This window comes from Trachymyrmex septentrionalis, unplaced genomic scaffold, assembly GCF_001594115.1.
Source record: "Trachymyrmex septentrionalis isolate Tsep2-gDNA-1 unplaced genomic scaffold, Tsep1.0 scaffold20, whole genome shotgun sequence".
Classification (NCBI taxonomy): domain Eukaryota; kingdom Metazoa; phylum Arthropoda; class Insecta; order Hymenoptera; family Formicidae; genus Trachymyrmex; species Trachymyrmex septentrionalis.
The window spans coordinates 1,593,011-1,611,705 of NW_017305180.1; the positions used below are offsets into that span (position 1 = coordinate 1,593,011).

General features: G+C 32.3%; 1 protein-coding gene across 5 annotated transcripts; it reads left to right on the plus strand.

Moving 5' to 3' along the window:
• The first annotated feature begins 358 nt into the window (after positions 1-358).
• Positions 359-18,038, plus strand: LOC108747700 (protein lava lamp-like). 5 transcript variants are annotated; one of them, XM_018485352.1, is made up of 11 exons: positions 359-602; positions 2,493-2,663; positions 3,062-3,433; positions 3,578-3,930; positions 4,232-4,994; positions 5,223-5,331; positions 6,943-7,071; positions 7,347-15,933; positions 16,558-16,721; positions 16,820-16,874; positions 17,790-18,038. In XM_018485352.1, the coding sequence occupies exons 2-11, from the start codon at positions 2,499-2,501 to the stop codon at positions 17,812-17,814; spliced, it is 10,722 nt and encodes a 3,573-aa protein (XP_018340854.1). In that variant the 5' UTR covers positions 359-602; positions 2,493-2,498; the 3' UTR covers positions 17,815-18,038. The 5 variants fall into 5 exon arrangements, with proteins under 5 accessions (XP_018340854.1, XP_018340855.1, XP_018340856.1 ...); XM_018485353.1 differs by having other exon boundaries at positions 5,223-5,289; XM_018485354.1 differs by lacking the exon at positions 6,943-7,071.
• Positions 18,039-18,695: the final 657 nt, after the last annotated feature.

Consider the following 18,695-nt stretch of genomic DNA (forward strand, 5'->3'; position numbering starts at 1 on the left):
ATATATAAATATATATATATATAAATAATGTAAAATATGTAAATTTATTATAAAGTAATACAGAATAAAATAATACAGAAAGAAGTAATTATAAGTTTCATGATTGTTAATACATTTAATTTTAATATTAATAAATAAAAATATATAAACTATAAAATAAAAGCTTTATGCAGTCCAAAGCAACGACAATAGGCACATTATATTCTATCTGTAGAGACTTTAGCGCAATCCTATTTCGAATGTATCCTTTATTTATTGTTAATAATTTACCAACTGCAAATACTGCAATTCTGTTTCTGTAGAAGATAGTAGTACTCGCCACGGTGCGGCGTGCATGGCGGTACCTTCGGCACTTCCGGCCGTAAGAATATCATGGCACGACGACGATGATGTCGGTTCGATCTTGTCGTGGATTCACGTAGAATTTTCATTGTCACTCACTATCGCGTATCATCGCGTATCCGCGGGCCGTTCCACCGTGGTATGCATATCTGACGTGCGCTCACTCGCAGCGCCGAGGAATCGCGATCGGCGACAGAGCGACCTAATTATGTGCGGCGACGTGTTACCCTCCTGACACTTCACGCGACGTCAAACAGAAGGTACGTAAATGTTGCACCGGGAAGACTCCAAGTTGCGATCTCCCCGTTCCCAATCGTTCCCCGACGACATCCGCGAGTTGGAGAAACGCGCGCTCACATTTCTTTCACGTGCGTCCCTCGCGTGGATTACGTCACTTTGCTACGTGTTCGGTCGTTCGGCGTTCGACGAAGTCCGATATGTCCATTCCGGATAACCGAACAGTTTTACATGACCACGTATTTCCGATCCGCGAGGATTCCGCAAGCTGTGCGCCTAAGCGAATTTTTCTTAACATTTGTTATTACTTTGCACTCTCAGCAGCATTGTTGATTTTGCTCTTACGACTCACAATAACAATCTGAAGATTTAGTTTTTTTTGTTCTCGAAAATTATGTTAAATTGACGAAATTGATATGCATGTCTTTATAAATTCGTTTATGTTATACCGCTGTTTTATATTTTTTCATTATGTTGCGTATTTTTTGTCCTTGATATATATATATATATATGTATGTATCTAATACAATCATTGGTTAGCTTTGAAATTTGAAAATGCAGATATATATAAAAAATAAAAATATTCTGGTTATCGAACTCCTTTTTATATTTATTTTTTATATTTTGTTATATTTATAAAATGATTGTATTCAATTATATTACTGAAGATAATAATACAATATAAAGTAAACAATTGAAAATAACACGAAGTATGTAATTTATATAAGTTCGTTGAATATAAAATATAATATTTTATTGTTTTTGTGTGAATTGTTTTATCTATTATTTTTGTATTGTTCTGTCTAATGTTTTTGAATTAATAACCATTCATTAAAAATGTACTAAAGCCAATCTTCATATTAATTTTGCACTGTTATCGTGAATATATAATTTGAATAAAAACATACAGATGTCATTTTTTTTTAAATGCAAACATTTTTTTATATGTGAAACAAAATATTTGTATGTAAAAGCTTCCTATGCTGTTTCCTAAAAAAAAATATAAATTTGTTTTAAATTCAATAATTGCTTTTATATAATAAATAGAAACAGCATCAAAGCAATTTTTTTAAATTTAATATATGCTATCTTATTTTTGAAATAGAAAAAGATAAACTCAAATTTAAATTGAGACAGGAACTGTATATCCTCTGCATTGCCAAAGAATATATGAGTGATATTCTTTTTTATCAAAAATAAATGGATGCATGATTGTAATAAAGATTTAATTTAAAAAAAAAATTGAGTTAATATAATTATAATTATATTAACTAATAATTATATAATTATTTATTTATGAATTTTATCTATTTATAATTTTATATATTATAGACATGATCAGTAGATATTTTTTGTATATTTTCTTGCGATTGACATTATGCAGCTATTAAAGATAGAAAACTGAAAAACTAACGTTAATTTTTCATAACAACGAAAATAAGAATTAATACTAATACAATGGACAATTATAAAAATAAAAAGGAATAATTCTGAAACATCCTAATGATATATAATTAATTGATTCATAAAATGATATTAATAAAGTCTTTAATAATATTAATTTGTAATACTTACATTTTTTTGTAATATTGTTATTATTGATACTTTTAGAATAAAGAATGGAGAAAAGATGCATGATCTTTGATGTTGTCTCTGTATTGAGTATTGTGTAGAAATGAGGTAGAATATGAAAAGTCTGATCTGCGTCGAGACTTAATGCAATTAGTTTGCCCCAGTCTAAACCCTATCCAATTAGATCTGGAAAATGGAAGCATTGGGTGATGCTCTATATTTTGCCATATTAGATAAAACTTTTACTGCCATTAACTTTCAGTTGTCCCTTGTCAGAGTGTATTCCCAGTTAGATTGGAAAACAGATAATGCAGTGGTTTGTGTTGCTTCTGTTTGTACAGTGCATAATGTGGAGCGCGTCTGAGGAATCATCAGGCGCGATGGAAGGCGGCCCTCCTGAGGCTGTGGTACACACAGAGACATGCGAGCAGAATAAAAATCAATTAGAATCTCTCAAGGAAATCATGATGAGGAATCAACAAAGTTTAAAGAGAAAGGAGGAGGAGGTCCAGGTAATATAAATTATTAAAGTATCTAAATATTTCAGAAACCTCATATAAATTTGTATGTCATGTGAATATCAAGCAAGAAACTTTCTTATTTAATATTTATACATTAATGTCTTTGAATTATTACTGAATAAAAATTGAGAAAACATTTTAAGAATGTAAGTAAATGATTTTATTTACGGATAAATTATCAAATTATATAATTTAATTCATAAATATCTTAAAATCAAATATTTTAGATTATATCAAATAATAAAATAAGTAATAGGACTTTGTTTAAGTAGTTACTAGGAAAGAAAGAAATGACGTTAAAATTTTTATTGCTTTGTATTATTATTGAAACAATGCTCTGTAATTACATATGTATTGTATGCACGTTTATTTTTTGTTCATGTATCTAGGAGTATGCAAGAAGATTGTCAAAGATTAAGTCTAGAGCCAAGTTATCACGTCGTAGTAAAGAAGGAGCTTCATCATCCAAAGACACTACGCATAAGACTGAATCTACAGCAATGGATGTAACAGATGATACAATTGATGACATTAGTCAAGCAAAAACCCCAAAGGCAAAGTCTTCTTTACTTCAACGAAAATTAGCGGAAAATAGGAAAGTATTCGAGCAACGTAGCAAAGAATTGACAGAAACAAAACGAGCAGTGGAAGAGAAAGTGGAAGCTATTAGGCAACAATTGGATGAAACGGATTTTGCAGCAGCAGAACACAAGGATCAACTAAGTATTACACCAATTAGGCCTCTTGTCATCACTTCGAATGTAAGTTCTGAAAACAATAAAAATAAAAATAAAAATTAATTACGTAATTAATTTATTCATAAAAAATTTACAACAGTACGATAAAACTTATTAGTTTATTTTTTTAGTTTGATAAAATTTATGTTTTGTTTTTTTTAATTTAAGGTGATGGCGCCAGTTCAAATACAAAATATTCAAGAAAAGGAGAAAAAAATTATGGAATTAAATAACAAAATTATCGAGTTAGAAGCTACTATTCTGGATCTTCGAGAAAATTTAAAAGAGAAAGACTCCGTTATTGATTCCAAAACGAAAGCGATTACTCTTATGTCTGCAGATCTTTCCAAGAAGGGTAAGACTACGTTGGACACTCTCGAAGATACGAAAGACGAAATGCGAACGATGCAAGAAAATTTTATCTTAATCGAAACGTCTCTGAAAAATAAGAATGTCAGTCTATTGGAACAACTAGAGGAAAGAGATAACAGGATATCAGAATTGGAGCATACAGTTAATAGGTAATATATTTTTTGATAATATATATTATGTATTTTGTTACATTATAAAATTAAATAACATTTCAAATTAATAAAAGCTTTGATATTCGAGTAATAAATAATAAAATATTTCGTATTATTAATCGAAATCGCAAAGAAAATATTTAATTTTTATCAGATAAAATATATATAATTAAATTACAGTAAAACATATTAATTATTGATACTATTACATGTAATATTGTATGATATTTGTTTCTTATATAGAATAATGTTTTAAGATTTCAAGTTTTCTTAATTATTTATTTTTTATACTTTTTAGATTTGAAGAGCAACTTAAAGAACAAAAAATAGCTGAATTAGTAAGTGCGGATTTCTCGCGTTCCACTATGGATACTTTAGCGGAAACAAAAGACGCAATGAAATCAATGCAGGAAAATTTTGTTCTTGTCGAATCATCATTGAAATTAAAGAATGATAATCTTCTTCAGCAATTAGGGGAATACGAAATAAAATTGGCGGAAGCCAAAGAAAGGATATTTCAATTAGAATCTGGTGCCGGTATAGTGACAACTCCGGCAGTTGAGGATTTACAATTTAGAATAGAGAAATTGGAGCAGAATAATCGGCAACTTTTGGATGAGAAATACGAATTACAGAAAAATATTGCTGGATGGCAGGATAAGATTATTACTAGTAAATTAGGTGATGGTAATGATGCAATCGTCGAGAAAGACAACAGAATAGCAGAACTTGAAAATTTGATAGAAGAACTTAAACAATCAAATAAATTGCTAGAAGAAGAATCGAAGACTGAGTTGCAGAAGCAAGTAGCTGAATTGTCATCCAAAAATGAGGAGTATTCTAATAAAATTACCGATTTTGAAAAACAAGTACATGAACTTGAAGCGGAGAAGAATGATATCGCAATGAGATTGTCAACTGAACAAGCGGTACCTAAAGAAGATATGATAATAAAATTGACAAAGGAATTGGAAGATTTAAATAAAAGTATGATCAAATTAAAGGCTCAACATAGAAGCAAAGTGAAAAATTTACAGAAGCAATTGGAAAACTTCAAAATGGTAAGAATTTATTGAATTATTATTTTTAAACTTTAATGTTAAAAATTATGAATTATAATTGGAGAAAAATATATATAAATTTTTATTGTTTTATTTTCCGTGAAACAAGCTTTACTGTTTAATTGGAAATACAATTAATATTGTTTGAGGGCATCAAATATTAATCATTTGGGACAATATGTTTGCGAATTTTTGTCTATGAAAATAGTAATATATGTGTTCTATTAGATATCTGATACGAATGCAGAACTCGTTAGATTGGGCAATCAAGTGGCATTATTGGAGGAGGAGAAAGGTAACCTTCAGCTGAGTCTGGTAGACTTTGACGAGCTTAAAGGTAGGAACCAGGACAAACGTTTTATCACCGACGTTTCCGTTGTCCTAATTATATTATCGGATTTTTAATGCGATCTGTGTTCATATTTTTTATCGCGATAGCTTGTTTTCTTGCCCTCTTTCCTCTATGAATGGAAAGCATTCATCTTAATTGTTATAATTATATATATATATTTTTTACAATAAAACAAAGGATCTATATAAGAAAGATAATATCTGTAGTAATAATTGATATCAACTTTACAAATGTAGAGTACAGTCAATAAAATATTAATTGCGCGAGTTTTAAGTACTTGAAAGAAAACGGAAATCAACTTCTCAATATTTTCTGGTGATGGAATCTCTTTATTTGTGTGTCTTGTATGCTTCAATTATATCGAAACATTTACGAAAAATACTAATCAATGATATTTGAAATATTTTTTTTCTTATTAAGCATAACATGGTACCTACTTTACTTGTCAAAGTTTGCTGCGCATTTATTCATAGAAGTAGATTTATTCTTAGTACTTTTATATCCCACGTTTTCTCATTTTATATTAAATAGATGAATAATTGCATGAACGATATATGATTAATTGCAATAACAATATTTTGAAATTTTTGCAGCATTCTTATTTACTAATGCTATTATTATATGCGATTATTAAAATGAATAATGTGCGATTGAAAGTATTAATATTATACTTTGATTACATAACTAATTTTTGATTAGTATATATGGTTCGATTGGTGTATGTGTGATGTTATTAGTTAAATATATATGTAAAACAGTGAATTGAATGAAATATATAATTCTTGGCTTTTTATAATGTTTATTGCTTCAAATAACTATAGAAAGAAAAAAATATTCTATTCTAAATATAATTAAAAAATAATACATACTATCAGTAGATTTATGTTTTTAATTAAAAATGTAAGGAGATATTATCTTACAATAAAATGTATCATTTAATATTGTCATATACATATCTCAATCTCAAATATTGAATAAAATGGTAATATAAGCATATTAAAAATTTAACAGATGTTAAATGTGGCTAATATTGATTAATGAATTTCATAATGTATTATTTAAAAATAGAATCTGCTGATAGTTTATGATATTTTGGGACAAAGAATATACAGGATGATAGTTAAGTATTTTAAAAGATTTTAAAGGAACGAAGGGATGAAGGTACAATACGTGAAGGAAAAATTTCATTTTTTCCACAAATAAAAAGAAATAACTTAGATTATTTTGATGAAATTTTAAATACAAAATTTCGTCAAAATGACCCGAGTAGTTTTTGAAATTTTTGAAAAAAATAAATTTTTCTTTCAACTTTAACACCCTGTATCTTTGACACCCTGTATCTTACAGTTAAGCTATTTCGGACATAATTATATGAAGTTTTTCCGTTGTTTTTTATTTAGTGAGAAATCACTCTTTAACATTTTTTTAGAGTACTTAACTATTATTCTATATAATATCATAATTATCAATTGCATAAAAAGGAATTTTGCCAAAAATTTTTTGTAACTCAAGCTTAGCATTTAATTACTGCTTGCTCAAAACTTACTATGAATGAAATTGCACGTACGTTATCGGCAAATTATACGATCTGCACAGCCTCAGCAGGAGATTGGCAAGAACGTGTTGCTGACCTGGAAAGTAAGGTTTCATCTCAGACAAAAGAAATACAGATGCATATTGATGCAATCGCCATCTTAGAGAACCAAAAATTAGATCTAACGCAAGGTAATTTGTCATATTGAATAGTCTATACAGAATAAGATGTATTTGTGTCTTGATGGATTAAATTATTTTTTAAATATGAAATTATGTTATATATTCTAATAGAATTGTAAATTACGAGCTATTCTGCTTTTCTTTGATGGACTATTAATTACTGTGTGTAACAGTGTTAATAACTATACTTCTAATTCTACATATATTATATTATTGAATATTAAGTATCAGCATGTTTATATTTCGATGGAACGATTTCGTAAAACTTGAATATCTTCTTTCAGAACTTCACACGGTGAAGCAGGAAGTTTTAGCTCTAGAAGCGGAGAATGCAGAGTCCGAGAATCTTAGAGTGACTGCAGAGATGAAAATCGTTGAGCTAGAAGAACAACTAGAAACAGCACACAAAGAACAGAGTGAGAATAAACTTGAAATCGAACATCATGAACTCTTAAAAAAGCTTGATGCTTTGACGCAGGAAAATTCAGAATTATACAACAAATTAAACAAAATGGAGGAGAAAGGTACTTCGGATACTGGTTCGACGGAATCTTTCGAAGCTATTCAAATGAACGATAGAAATGATCTATTGAAAAAAATTGAGGATTTGGAACAAAAGAACAATGAATTAACGCTTAAATTATCGAAGTTGGAAGAGAAGGATGGTTCACATGCTGGTTCGACGGAATCTTTCGAAACCATAAACGATACGGATCGTAATGAGTTGATAAAGAAGATTGAGCAATTGACGCAGGAGAATAGCGAATTGACCATAAAGTTGAGTAGGATTGAAGAGAAGGGATCGTCCGATACAGGTTCTACGGAATCTTTTGAGCGTATCCCGGAACATAATGATAGCCCAACAAAGATTGAACTACTTACTCAAGAGAATAACGAACTTGTTATCAAATTAACAAAACTGGAAGAACGACTGCATCAAATAGAAAGTAACACTGAATTGGATATCTCTAAGATTGATCATAATTTAGAAACACCTAGAGATGATAGTAATTTGCGATTGCAGATTAAGACACTTACTCAAGAAAATGATAATTTGTTGGGAAAGATTTCTCAACTTAAGCCACAGATAGAAGATCTCACAGAAGAAAATAATAAGCTACAAGATCGTACAGAAATGTTGACAGCAGAGAATACTGAATTAGTTATAAATCGTACGAAATTGGAAGAACGTCTTCAAATGGAATCATCTCATACTTCTCAAATGTCAATTCAAGTGATAGAATCTGCTGATCAAATTAATGCCTTAATAGAGAGGCAACAGATTCTTGAAAAAGAGCTGACGCAATTGCGGAAAACTTCAATTGAACACTCGGTTAATGTAACATCATGCGAAACTGATGATGCAAAATCCAAACTCGCAACATTGGAGAAAGAAAATGCTCAGATGATGATGACAATCGCACAGCTCGAAGAACATATCAACAATCAAACAGAACACTTAATTAAAATTACCAGAGAAAAAGAAGAACTGGATCTAAAGCTGAAACATACGACCTGTGATGATTTCTCCAGAGAAAGGTTGCAGCTTATTGATAAACTGGAAAAATTGAATCAGGAGAAGGAGAATGTTGCCCATGAGAGGCAGGAATTGCAAGAGCAAATTATTCTTTTACAGAAATCGTCCGATGAAATTTCGGAGATGCGAAAGGCGGAGGAAGTTGTTTATCAGGAATCACAAACTGTAATTGTAGCGTCCTTAGAAAAAGAAGTGGAAAATAGTAAAATATTAATTGTAGAATATAAAAATCAGATAGAAGAAATGAACATGAAATTGGAAAGCATGGAGGCAGAATTGCAAAAGAAAGCCGAACAATTACTGGAGTATGAAGTATCGGGTGCAAAATTGGAAAGTGTAGAACATGAATTGAAGGATATGTTCATTACAGCAGAAGAATGGAAATTCAAATATGATGACATGCAAGAAAAAATGCAAGCGCTGGAGCAAGGGAAAGCATCGATAGAAGAAGCTTTTAAGACATTGGAGAATGGTAATAAAGAATTACTAGAAGTGATAAAACAAAAAGATGCGGCGACTGCTGCTCTACAAGACCATCTTCAAGGTATCATGAGTTCCCTCGAAACGAGATTACGAGATGAAGTGGCGAATGTAACGGCGAAAGAACATGAAATTGCAGATTTGAAGGCTGAGATTGAAAAGAAAGATCAAGAGCTGCATACTAAATATGCACAATTGCAAAATGGAATGATTACTATAGACAGTTTACAAGATGAGTTGAATAACCATTCGATTAAGCTTAAAGAAAACGAGGCTGCTTTATTGTCATCATTAGGAGAGGTTGCGAGACTTAATAATATAATAAAGGAGAAAGAAGAGGAAGTTTATGCTCTACAAAATAATATTAGCAAAATTACTGAATTATTAGAGCAATCCAAGTCTATAGCAGAATTTGAGGAAATATTGGAGAATTTGCGAAATAAAGAAACGAGTTATATTGAATTACGAAGTAAATATGAAGAAACATTAAAGAAAAACAATGAGTTATCGCAAAAAATTGAGGATATGTCAAAACGTAACGAGAACATTGAAAATGAATTAATTAAGAAAGAACAGGAAATTGGTAATTTACTTGTGGCTAAGAAAGATTTGGACACACAAATTGAAGAAATTAAGAACGATAAGATTGAAGCTGAAAAACGAATTTGGGAACTGCAAGCAATTTTGGACAATCAAACTACGTACGCTGAGAAAGTGCAATCAGAGCTGACGAACGAATACAAGCAAATGGAACGGCTTAAAGCTAAGCACATGGAGGATATAGCGATGCTTAATCGTAGATTGGAAGATGTTCTCGAGGAATTAGCTGAGAAAACACAGGAAAACGAAGTTATGAAATCTGAATTAGAACAGAAAGAGCTGCTTGGTAAAAACTTTACAGAAGAGATGAAAACAGTTTTAGAAAGCAAGGTCGCAGATTTGGAACAAAAACTTTCAGAATCGGAGAATAAGCTACAGGCGCAGTCTGAAAAGATGAAGAAGATTGTTGCTACGTTTAATAAAAAGAAGATAGCATGTCAAGAACTAGAAGCGCGTGTCGCTGAATTGGAAGAGAAATGGATGACAGAGAAAGATGAGAAAGAAGTTAAAAACAAGCAGATACAAGAAGTAGAGATTTCCATGCGGGAAAAGGATAACAAGATCCATGATTTGGAGGAGAAATTACTGCAAACGAAGAATGATACTGCGGAGATTCTTGCAAATTCAGGGAAATTTGAAAAGGAATCGACTAGTTTAAAAGAAAAAATTGCCATGTTAATGGAGCACGTTGCGGAGATGGATGAGGAAATTGAGAAGCAACGAACAGAGATAGAACGCATTTCTCTCGAAGTGATGACGGAGAAAACGGCGAAGGAGGACATTATCAAAGAATATGAAATCTATAAGCAAACTGCGAGCAAAGAGGATGAACAGAAACAGGTAGTTTTGGATGAGGTGAAAGAGCAAGCGCGAGAATTGAGTGTACGCATGCAAGTAATGGAAAATGAATATGTGCAACAACTCGCTACAATAAAGAATCTGAAAGCAGAAAATGGCCTCTTGTTTTCCAAACAAACACAAATCGACGAAAAATTAGAAAACGCTGAAAAGAAATCAGAAGAACGTCGTGTATTAATCGAGCAGTTACAAAAAGAAATTGCGACTATGACACAGGTTCCGGAACAGAGTGAACTAAGAGAAGAAGACACACGGATCGCGCAGCCCTGCGATCATTCCGAGCAATGTCAGAATTTGGTTCAAGCATTAGAAGCGCGTTTACAAGAGAGTCAAGCAGAAATTGAAAATTTGAATAACGAGTTGGCCAATTCGTATGGCAATATCGTATTGCTTACTGATGAGTCTCAGAGATATAACGATATGATGATGCAAACTGCTCAAGAGCGCTTCAACGTATGGATCCAATCACTTGTGGATCAAACAAATACATTGCAACAGGAAATCGATTCTTTGAAAACGGAAAAAGCCGTGAACGAACGGAGAGTATCGGAATTGGAGGTTGAGTTGGAGAAATACAAATATAAAAATGCGGAATGCAAAGTTGAAGTTTCCGAAGAAGTTGAAATTCCTATTACTGAAAATCAGCAACAACAGAAGAATGATGATGTTCTACAATTGTTCGATTCTGCGAAAATTTTTGATACAGCTTCTGTTTCGGATACGGACACCTCAGATAAGAAGGAAATAGAACGACTGCAGAGTTTGTTAAACGAGAAACAGAGTCAGTGTTCTGAGCATATGAAAGAAATAGGGCTTTTACTCAATAATATAGAAGAAGAGAGATTACATATTCAAGAGTTACAAAATCAATTTGAAAATTTACAAAGCGAATTAAAAAAGAGAGAGGATCTTCTTTCTGAAAAGAACGCGCAGATAGATTCATTGAATGTAGAATTGGATAATGTAACTCGTCAGTTAAATGATTTGAAAACAAGGAACAATACAGGAACATTACAGGAACAATATTGTATTGCTGAAGCAGAGTCACAGAAATTACAGCAGCTTGTAATTGACAAAAACACCCAAATAGATTTATTGATTAACGAATTAAATACTGTAAAACAACAAATGAATTCGCAATTGCAGCAACATGTAGATGTAGAAGCCGGTTTACGAACAGAAATTTCACTTAAGAACACAGAAATCGCTGCAATAAAAACAGAATTGACTTCTGTGAAAGAGACTATTGAAACACTAACAGCGGAACGAGATCAGCAAGTCGAGTCATATAAACTTCAGATTAATAATTTAATACAAGAGTGGGAGCAGCGTATTTTGGCAACCACCACAGAGAGAGACTTGCAACAACTGCAAGTAAGAGATTTAATGCGATCCTTGGAAGAACTGAAAAAATCGCTTGCGAGTCAGGGCAATCTACAGATTGAATTAGAGAATGTTTTGCAGGAAAGGGATCAAGCACTTATTGCAAATGTTACGCAAGCTTTGGATGATTCAAAACAGAGTCTCCAGGAATCGAAGATATACGAAGATAGCTTGAAAGAACTTACTTCCATGGAAAAATTGATCAAACAAGAATTAGAACAAATTCCTACAGTTGTCGAAGAATCAATTAGCCAAGAAGAACACGTACAATCAGCACAAGCTTCTATTGAAAAGGAAATACAGCAAGATATTCAGTTGGATATAGGTATGGGTTGGGACAACGTTTCTGAGAATCTCAATATTGATGAGGAATCTTGGGGTTGGAGTGCGGAGAATGTTCAATCAGCTATCAGCAGTCAACATCTTAGCACGATGACATTGAGCGCCGAAATGCAGTTGCGTGCGAAAGTAAAAGATTTGGAAAATAAAATTAAAGATCTAGAAGCACAGAACATTAGGATTACCGAGGGGAGTAAATTGGCGCAAGTAAAGAACGGTAAATTGGTAAAGAAATTGAAAGAATATAAAGTGCAAATAGAGGGGTTGCAGCAACAATTAAAGACGCAGAAACAGACTGACAGCTTTTTCAACTTGGATACGGCAATTGAAGAGGAGCTGAAGACGCAAATTAATAGTTTGGAAGTAGCTCTTAATGAAATAAAGGAGGAAAAGAAAAATATTATTGCTGAGAAAGAAGCTTTATTAAAACGACTTGATGTAGTAGTATCAGCTAATGAGAGATACATGGAAATGAAAGAGAGACAGGACATGGAAGTTGAGGTATTACGCATTCAAAATAAGGAACTAGGTAATAAAATACAATCTTTAGAATGGCGATTACAAGAAAATGCGATTGATATAGAAGATACTATTTCTTCTTCAATACATGAAAGTCAGAGTGATCTGTTATCTTATGAAATCGATAAATCTATTGCACGTAGTCAGCCGCAGAAAAGATCAGTAGAATCTAATGATGATTTGGAAGTGATATCAAAGAAATATAAAGAAGAAATAGACGATTTGAAGGATGAATTAGAAGCGCTTGCAGCAGAAAATGAGCAACTGCAACACTTTTTAGAAGAACAAAAAACGGCGATGGCAAATTTGGAACCAAAAGATAACAGTAACATCGATGAGCTTATGAAAAAGTTAGACGTTTTGAACAACCAAAATGTTGAGTTTCAAAGCGCTTTAAATAAAAGTAAGGAAGAATATGATGTTCTCAGAAAGCAGTATGAACAAAGTCTAATAGACGCGAACGATCAAGTGACAGCAACGCGGCAGAACAACGATCTTCTTAAGATTGAATTTGCGGAGAAGGTAGATAGATTAGAAACAGAGATAGAAAACCTACAAAAAGCTTTAGAAGAGAAAAATGTTTTGGAAGGCAATGCTTTAATGAGTTCGGAAGAAAAACTTTCGGCCCTTAATGCATCTTTAATGGAAGTCACGGAATTGCTTAATGCCAGAGTTCAGGAAGTTGCTGATCTGAAACAAGAGCTTCAAGTTCAGTATGTGGAAAGACAGCAAGCTGAAGCGACACTACAATCGGAAATACAAAACTTGACTAAAGAATTGGACGAGAAGAAACAAGATGTAGGAATCTGGAAGCAAGCATTTAGCGATAAGGAACACGAATTGATGCAGCAAAGAAGTGTGGAAACAGTAAATACTATCGTTAGTGAGATTACTCAAGAATTGGTCCAAAAGCATGCGATTGAAATCGAAGAAAAAGATAAGGAATTACGTGATTTAACAGAGAAGTTGATTGCATTGCAATCAACAGTCGATGAATACATCTTAAAGCTGCGAGATTACACGACTAAATTGGAAACGCAACAGCAACAAATTGCATATTTAAAGGAGGATCTAACGGAACGAAATTCGATAATAGGAACTACTCAAACTGACATGAATTTGATGAATGAAAAATTGCGGGAAAAACAACAAGAATTGATACAATATGAAGAAGAGAAAACGAAACTCGCAGCAGAAGTGGAAAGATGTTTAGCAGATATCCAACATTTGCAGAATCGATTAAATGCCACAGAAGCAACTACAATTGACTTACAAGAATACAATTCACGTATTCACAGCTTGGAACAAGAAGTTCAAATTTTTAAATCAGAGAAAGAATCAATTTTATTGCAATATGACCAGGAGACGGAAGTGTATCAAACTCAAATAGAAAATAATAAAGAGCAAATTAATGCTTTGAAACGTGATTTGCGAGAAAAAACCGAGCAATTGCATTACATGAGCACACAATTATGTGCCAAGGAGAACGATTTGGAAGGAATTAAGGCCATGATGAGTGATAAGGATTCTTTATTAGAGGTTACGAATCAAGAATTAAATGACAAACGAGCCGAACTGGAGAGATTGCGCAACGAGCAAAGTGCCCAAATGATCGATAGTCTTTCGATTCCTAGAATAGGTCATGACGATGATGCAGAATTGCAAAGCACTATAAGTGAATTGAAAGCGCAAATGGAAGTTAAGCAGCAAGAATTGGAACATTTAAAATATGTATTGAGCGAGAATACGTATCCTACAATTATTCAGCAAATGCAAGATAGAATCAATTGTCTGTATAATGAGAAAGCTACACTAGAAGCTTCCTTGCGAGCAACTACGGAAAGCTTGACAGAGAAACAGCAGCACGTGAATCTTTTGATACAACGCGTTAACGAGCAAAGTCAAGAGCACGTATCTAAGGAGGAAGCCAGTTTGTTCTCCAGAGACCGAAGATCTGTGCACCAGGAGGAAATTGTTAGGTTGCAGAACGAATTGCACGCGAAGCAACAAGAAATTAACGAATTGAAGTACGTCATAGCCGAGAAAGATTCGCAGTTGTGTCTCCAGGCTAGTATGGAGCCGCAATCAGATGACTTCGAACTGCGTGAAACCGTACAGAGATTGATGGGAGAATTGTATGGCAAAGAGCAAGAAATACAGATGTTAAAGACAACAGTTGCGGAATTACAAGAGCAGATTCTGCATTTTAAAGATTACGAGAGACTTTCTGAAGAGAACAGAAACGCCATCGAGAAGCTAACTTCTGAGAAAGAACAAATTCGTATTGATGCTGAAGAATTTCTGAAAAGGGAATTGCAAACGAAAGAATCAGAGATTGATAATATAAAGCAAAGATTATCGGAGGAAAATCAGAAGTTATTGGCGGAGCTTCGATTGAAGGATAGCAACATCGAGAATCTGAAAGCACAATTTGAACAATTACGGACAACTGCGAGTAATCAGGATAATAAGTTACAACAAAAAGAGATCGAATTGATGCATACAATCGACGATTTGGCGGAAAAAGAAAGAAGACTGGCTGAATTGAGCATCACCAAAGACACCGAACTTCATAATTTAAAGGTACAAATTTATGAAAAGGAGGCGCGTATAGACGAACTCTTGGCATTGTCCGCGGAAGAAGAGAAACAATTGAATGAATTAAGACAAGTATTGGTGACTAATGAAACAGAAGTAAATAGGCTCAAAAAATTGTTGATGCAAAAGGTTTTAGAACATGATTTGATACAACATGCCTTGAAGATAGATGCTGTTGAACCAACATCATCGAAAAGCTTAGAAACTGTTCAATCAGTTAATAATAAAGAGACTACTTCCAGTGAATTAGATCTTGCGCTGTATATGCTTCATCAAAGGGACGTCCGATGTGAAGAATTGACTCATGAATTGATGCAGTTGCTCGAGGAGCGCGATACGTTACAATTGCGATTATCTAATGCGATTCGAGTGAACGAAGAACTTAGGAGAGTAGGCAGTCCCGAAGCAAGTCCAATGAAAGATTCATCATTGTCTTCTCGTGCGATAGTAGAACCTATCGTGGAACAACCTTCGCCTTCAAAGTCCGAGGGACCAGTCGAGATTGCGAAAGAAGCTATTGATACTCCGATTGAGGACAAGGAAGCTCTTGCTCTGAAGTAAGTAAAACTTGTTTTTATAATAAAATTGCAAATTTACTACTTCTAGATGAACGTACTCTTACACAGCTTACAATTTGGATTTTTTATATTTTGATTCGATTTGGAAATTTTTATGTTCTACATTTAACGCTAACCCCTGAATTTTATTTTTTCAATATAAAAAATAACATTTAACGCTAGGTAGAAAATAGGTAGAAAATTCTATGACCATACTTAAATATTAAATGTGCAATTCGAGTATTTTTTTAATGTAGTGTATTTAAAGAAAAAATTAAACAAAGCTTAGCTCGTAAGTAGATTTTTTCATGATCGAAAGTCGCAGCTTCTCGTCAAACCAATTAAGTTTTTTTTATCCCAGTCGCTGATATGTATTGGCGTGAATGATGAATAATGGCAGAACTCTAATTAAGATTATTATGGTATCATAGTCAAAAGTTTTATTTTTTATTTTATTTTAATAAAAATTGATGTATTTCCTCATAGATTATCCTCATAGAATATCGTAAGTTCAAATGTTGAAGAACTAAAAATATTCTTGTTCTTCAGCATAACATCCTAAATATCTTGCTTTTTGCATATTGTAAATTGCTTGCAGCTTGATATAAGCTAGTTCTCCTTTAGATTGTCACAGCTACATTCAGTCAGCCATACAAAGGATGTACGATTGAAGGACGAACGAGAGTTAAGGCATACACAACAAATGTCCTTATTAGCGCACAGAGATGTTTTAAACACGTTACCGCCCGAAGCAGCCGCAAGATTTGTCAACGCTAATTACACGCTCTGTAGGTATCATTTGATTTTTTAGTAATAGAATAATCAGTAAACATATTAGCGAATATTTAAAATTGTATACTAATGTAATATGTATTGATATTTATAGCTCGAGATGTTCAGAGCCAATCGAGCGTTCTTTTAAATTGGTTGTGGGGCAAAAGGTAAAAATTATAAAAAATATATTTTCAGTATTTTGTATTTCATAATCCAATATTGGCCGCGTTCAGCAGACACAACTCTTGCGGAGCGAATTAGTGAGCGCTCGCTGTTATTCTTTTAGATCATTCAATAGCAGCGAGCGCTCACGGATTTGCTCCGCAACAGTTGAGTCTGCTGAACGCGATCATTATGTCTTATTTAATCTCATACAATGTGAAACAGTTTTTTAATTTTGTAAACCTATAACATTATATTGTCTCATTGTCAGAATTTAAATTTTATGCTTATGTAGTTTTATTACTTTAGAACTATACAACTCATTAATCTAAATGTTTAACTTTTATGTTAGGTTTTTCAATTTTAGTTTCATTGGTTTTATTATTTTAAAGTTTTTGTTTTTTAGATTCTTAAATATTATATAATAAAGTAATGAAAATAGTAAAAGTTATTATTATATACAATCCGATAGAAACTTTTACCGAAACTGAAAATGAACACTCATTACGTGTCAGAGAGAGAGTTTCGACTGAAATCATATAGTCTGAAACCATATAATCTTCTCCATAAGTATTAATTTTAATATGTGTAATTATTGTTTCAATAATTAAATTATGGTGTTTATGAAGAAGTATATAATACTTATATTCTTTAACCAAAATTGACAATCGATATTGACAACCGAAATTTTGATTTTTGATTTCGGCCGAAATTTAATTATTATTTTAATAAATTATAATATTTATATGAAGAAAAGTAAAGTATATGATGGACGTATCTATACATGTGACCTTTATAAGATTCTTATTTTCTAATTTTGATTTCGGTTTCGATTGAAATTGACATATAGCCGAGTGTTTTGGTTCAGTTTCGACAAAAGTTTCGATTGAATTCTATTATTATGTGACATATTATTTTAGTACACCGAAGGTAGTGCACATGTGATGAATGAAGAGCGGGAATGAAGTGGCCATCGCTTCTGCCTTCTAAAGACATTCCTGCCAAGTGCCAACTGCCAAGACTTACTCCTGCAGTTAACCAATGTGTTGAAGCAGTTTGTCATATTTTTCAGAAATCACATGCTGACACAGTTGTAAAGAATAGTTTTGTGAAAATATTGTGAGTGATATGATGAAAAATATCAGAAAAAAATATTTTTGAAATTATACATACACATGTACAGAATGTAACTAGAATATTTTCTCGAAAAAAAGTTGCTCTCTCTTCTTCGAAAAAGAAGAAAATATAGAAAGAGCAGACTTATATGTACATATTATAACGTTGTACAGCAGATACGCATGGAGTGTAAAATGAAATCGTGAAATGTTAGATGATATTTTGCCTTTTTTATTCAGTGACTAAATTATTTATACAATAAAGAATACGCAATGAAACATATATTACAGGATGTTGGAACGCAATTATTATGTTATTGAATATAAATATGTTTATTAAAAAATTGTCGTCTTTATTTTGTTAGTTTATTAATTTAATAATTATGTATTGTGTAAATTATCCATGATTGTCTTCCGGTTCGATATAATTATAATACCATATTGTTATTTGCACATCGAAGGAAAGCCATGCAAGGTAAATCACAGATAACGCATAATTTGTGATAATTATAATTGATTCAATCGTTCTATTTCCATAAAATTTTATATAAAGGAAAAGAATTTTCATTAAATAAATAAAATATAGCCGGAGAATGTTTAATTGTATTCCAAATTGTAATACAAAGTAAAATGTGAATTATAAAGCGTTTGTGTTTTATAGTATTATTCCTCAAAATTATATATAATTAATCAAATATAGTTTATTAAATT

Excerpts from the sequence above, each read along its gene's own strand:
- LOC108747700 (XM_018485351.1), top strand. The coding sequence starts at position 2,460 with ATGCAGTGGTTTGTGTTGCTTCTGTTTGTACAGTGCATAATGTGGAGC. Across the intron at positions 4,995-5,222 it reads AATTGGAAAACTTCAAAATG|ATATCTGATACGAATGCAGA; the intron begins GTAAGAATTTAT and ends GTGTTCTATTAG. Across the intron at positions 5,332-6,942 it reads AGACTTTGACGAGCTTAAAG|CCTCAGCAGGAGATTGGCAA; the intron begins GTAGGAACCAGG and ends CGATCTGCACAG.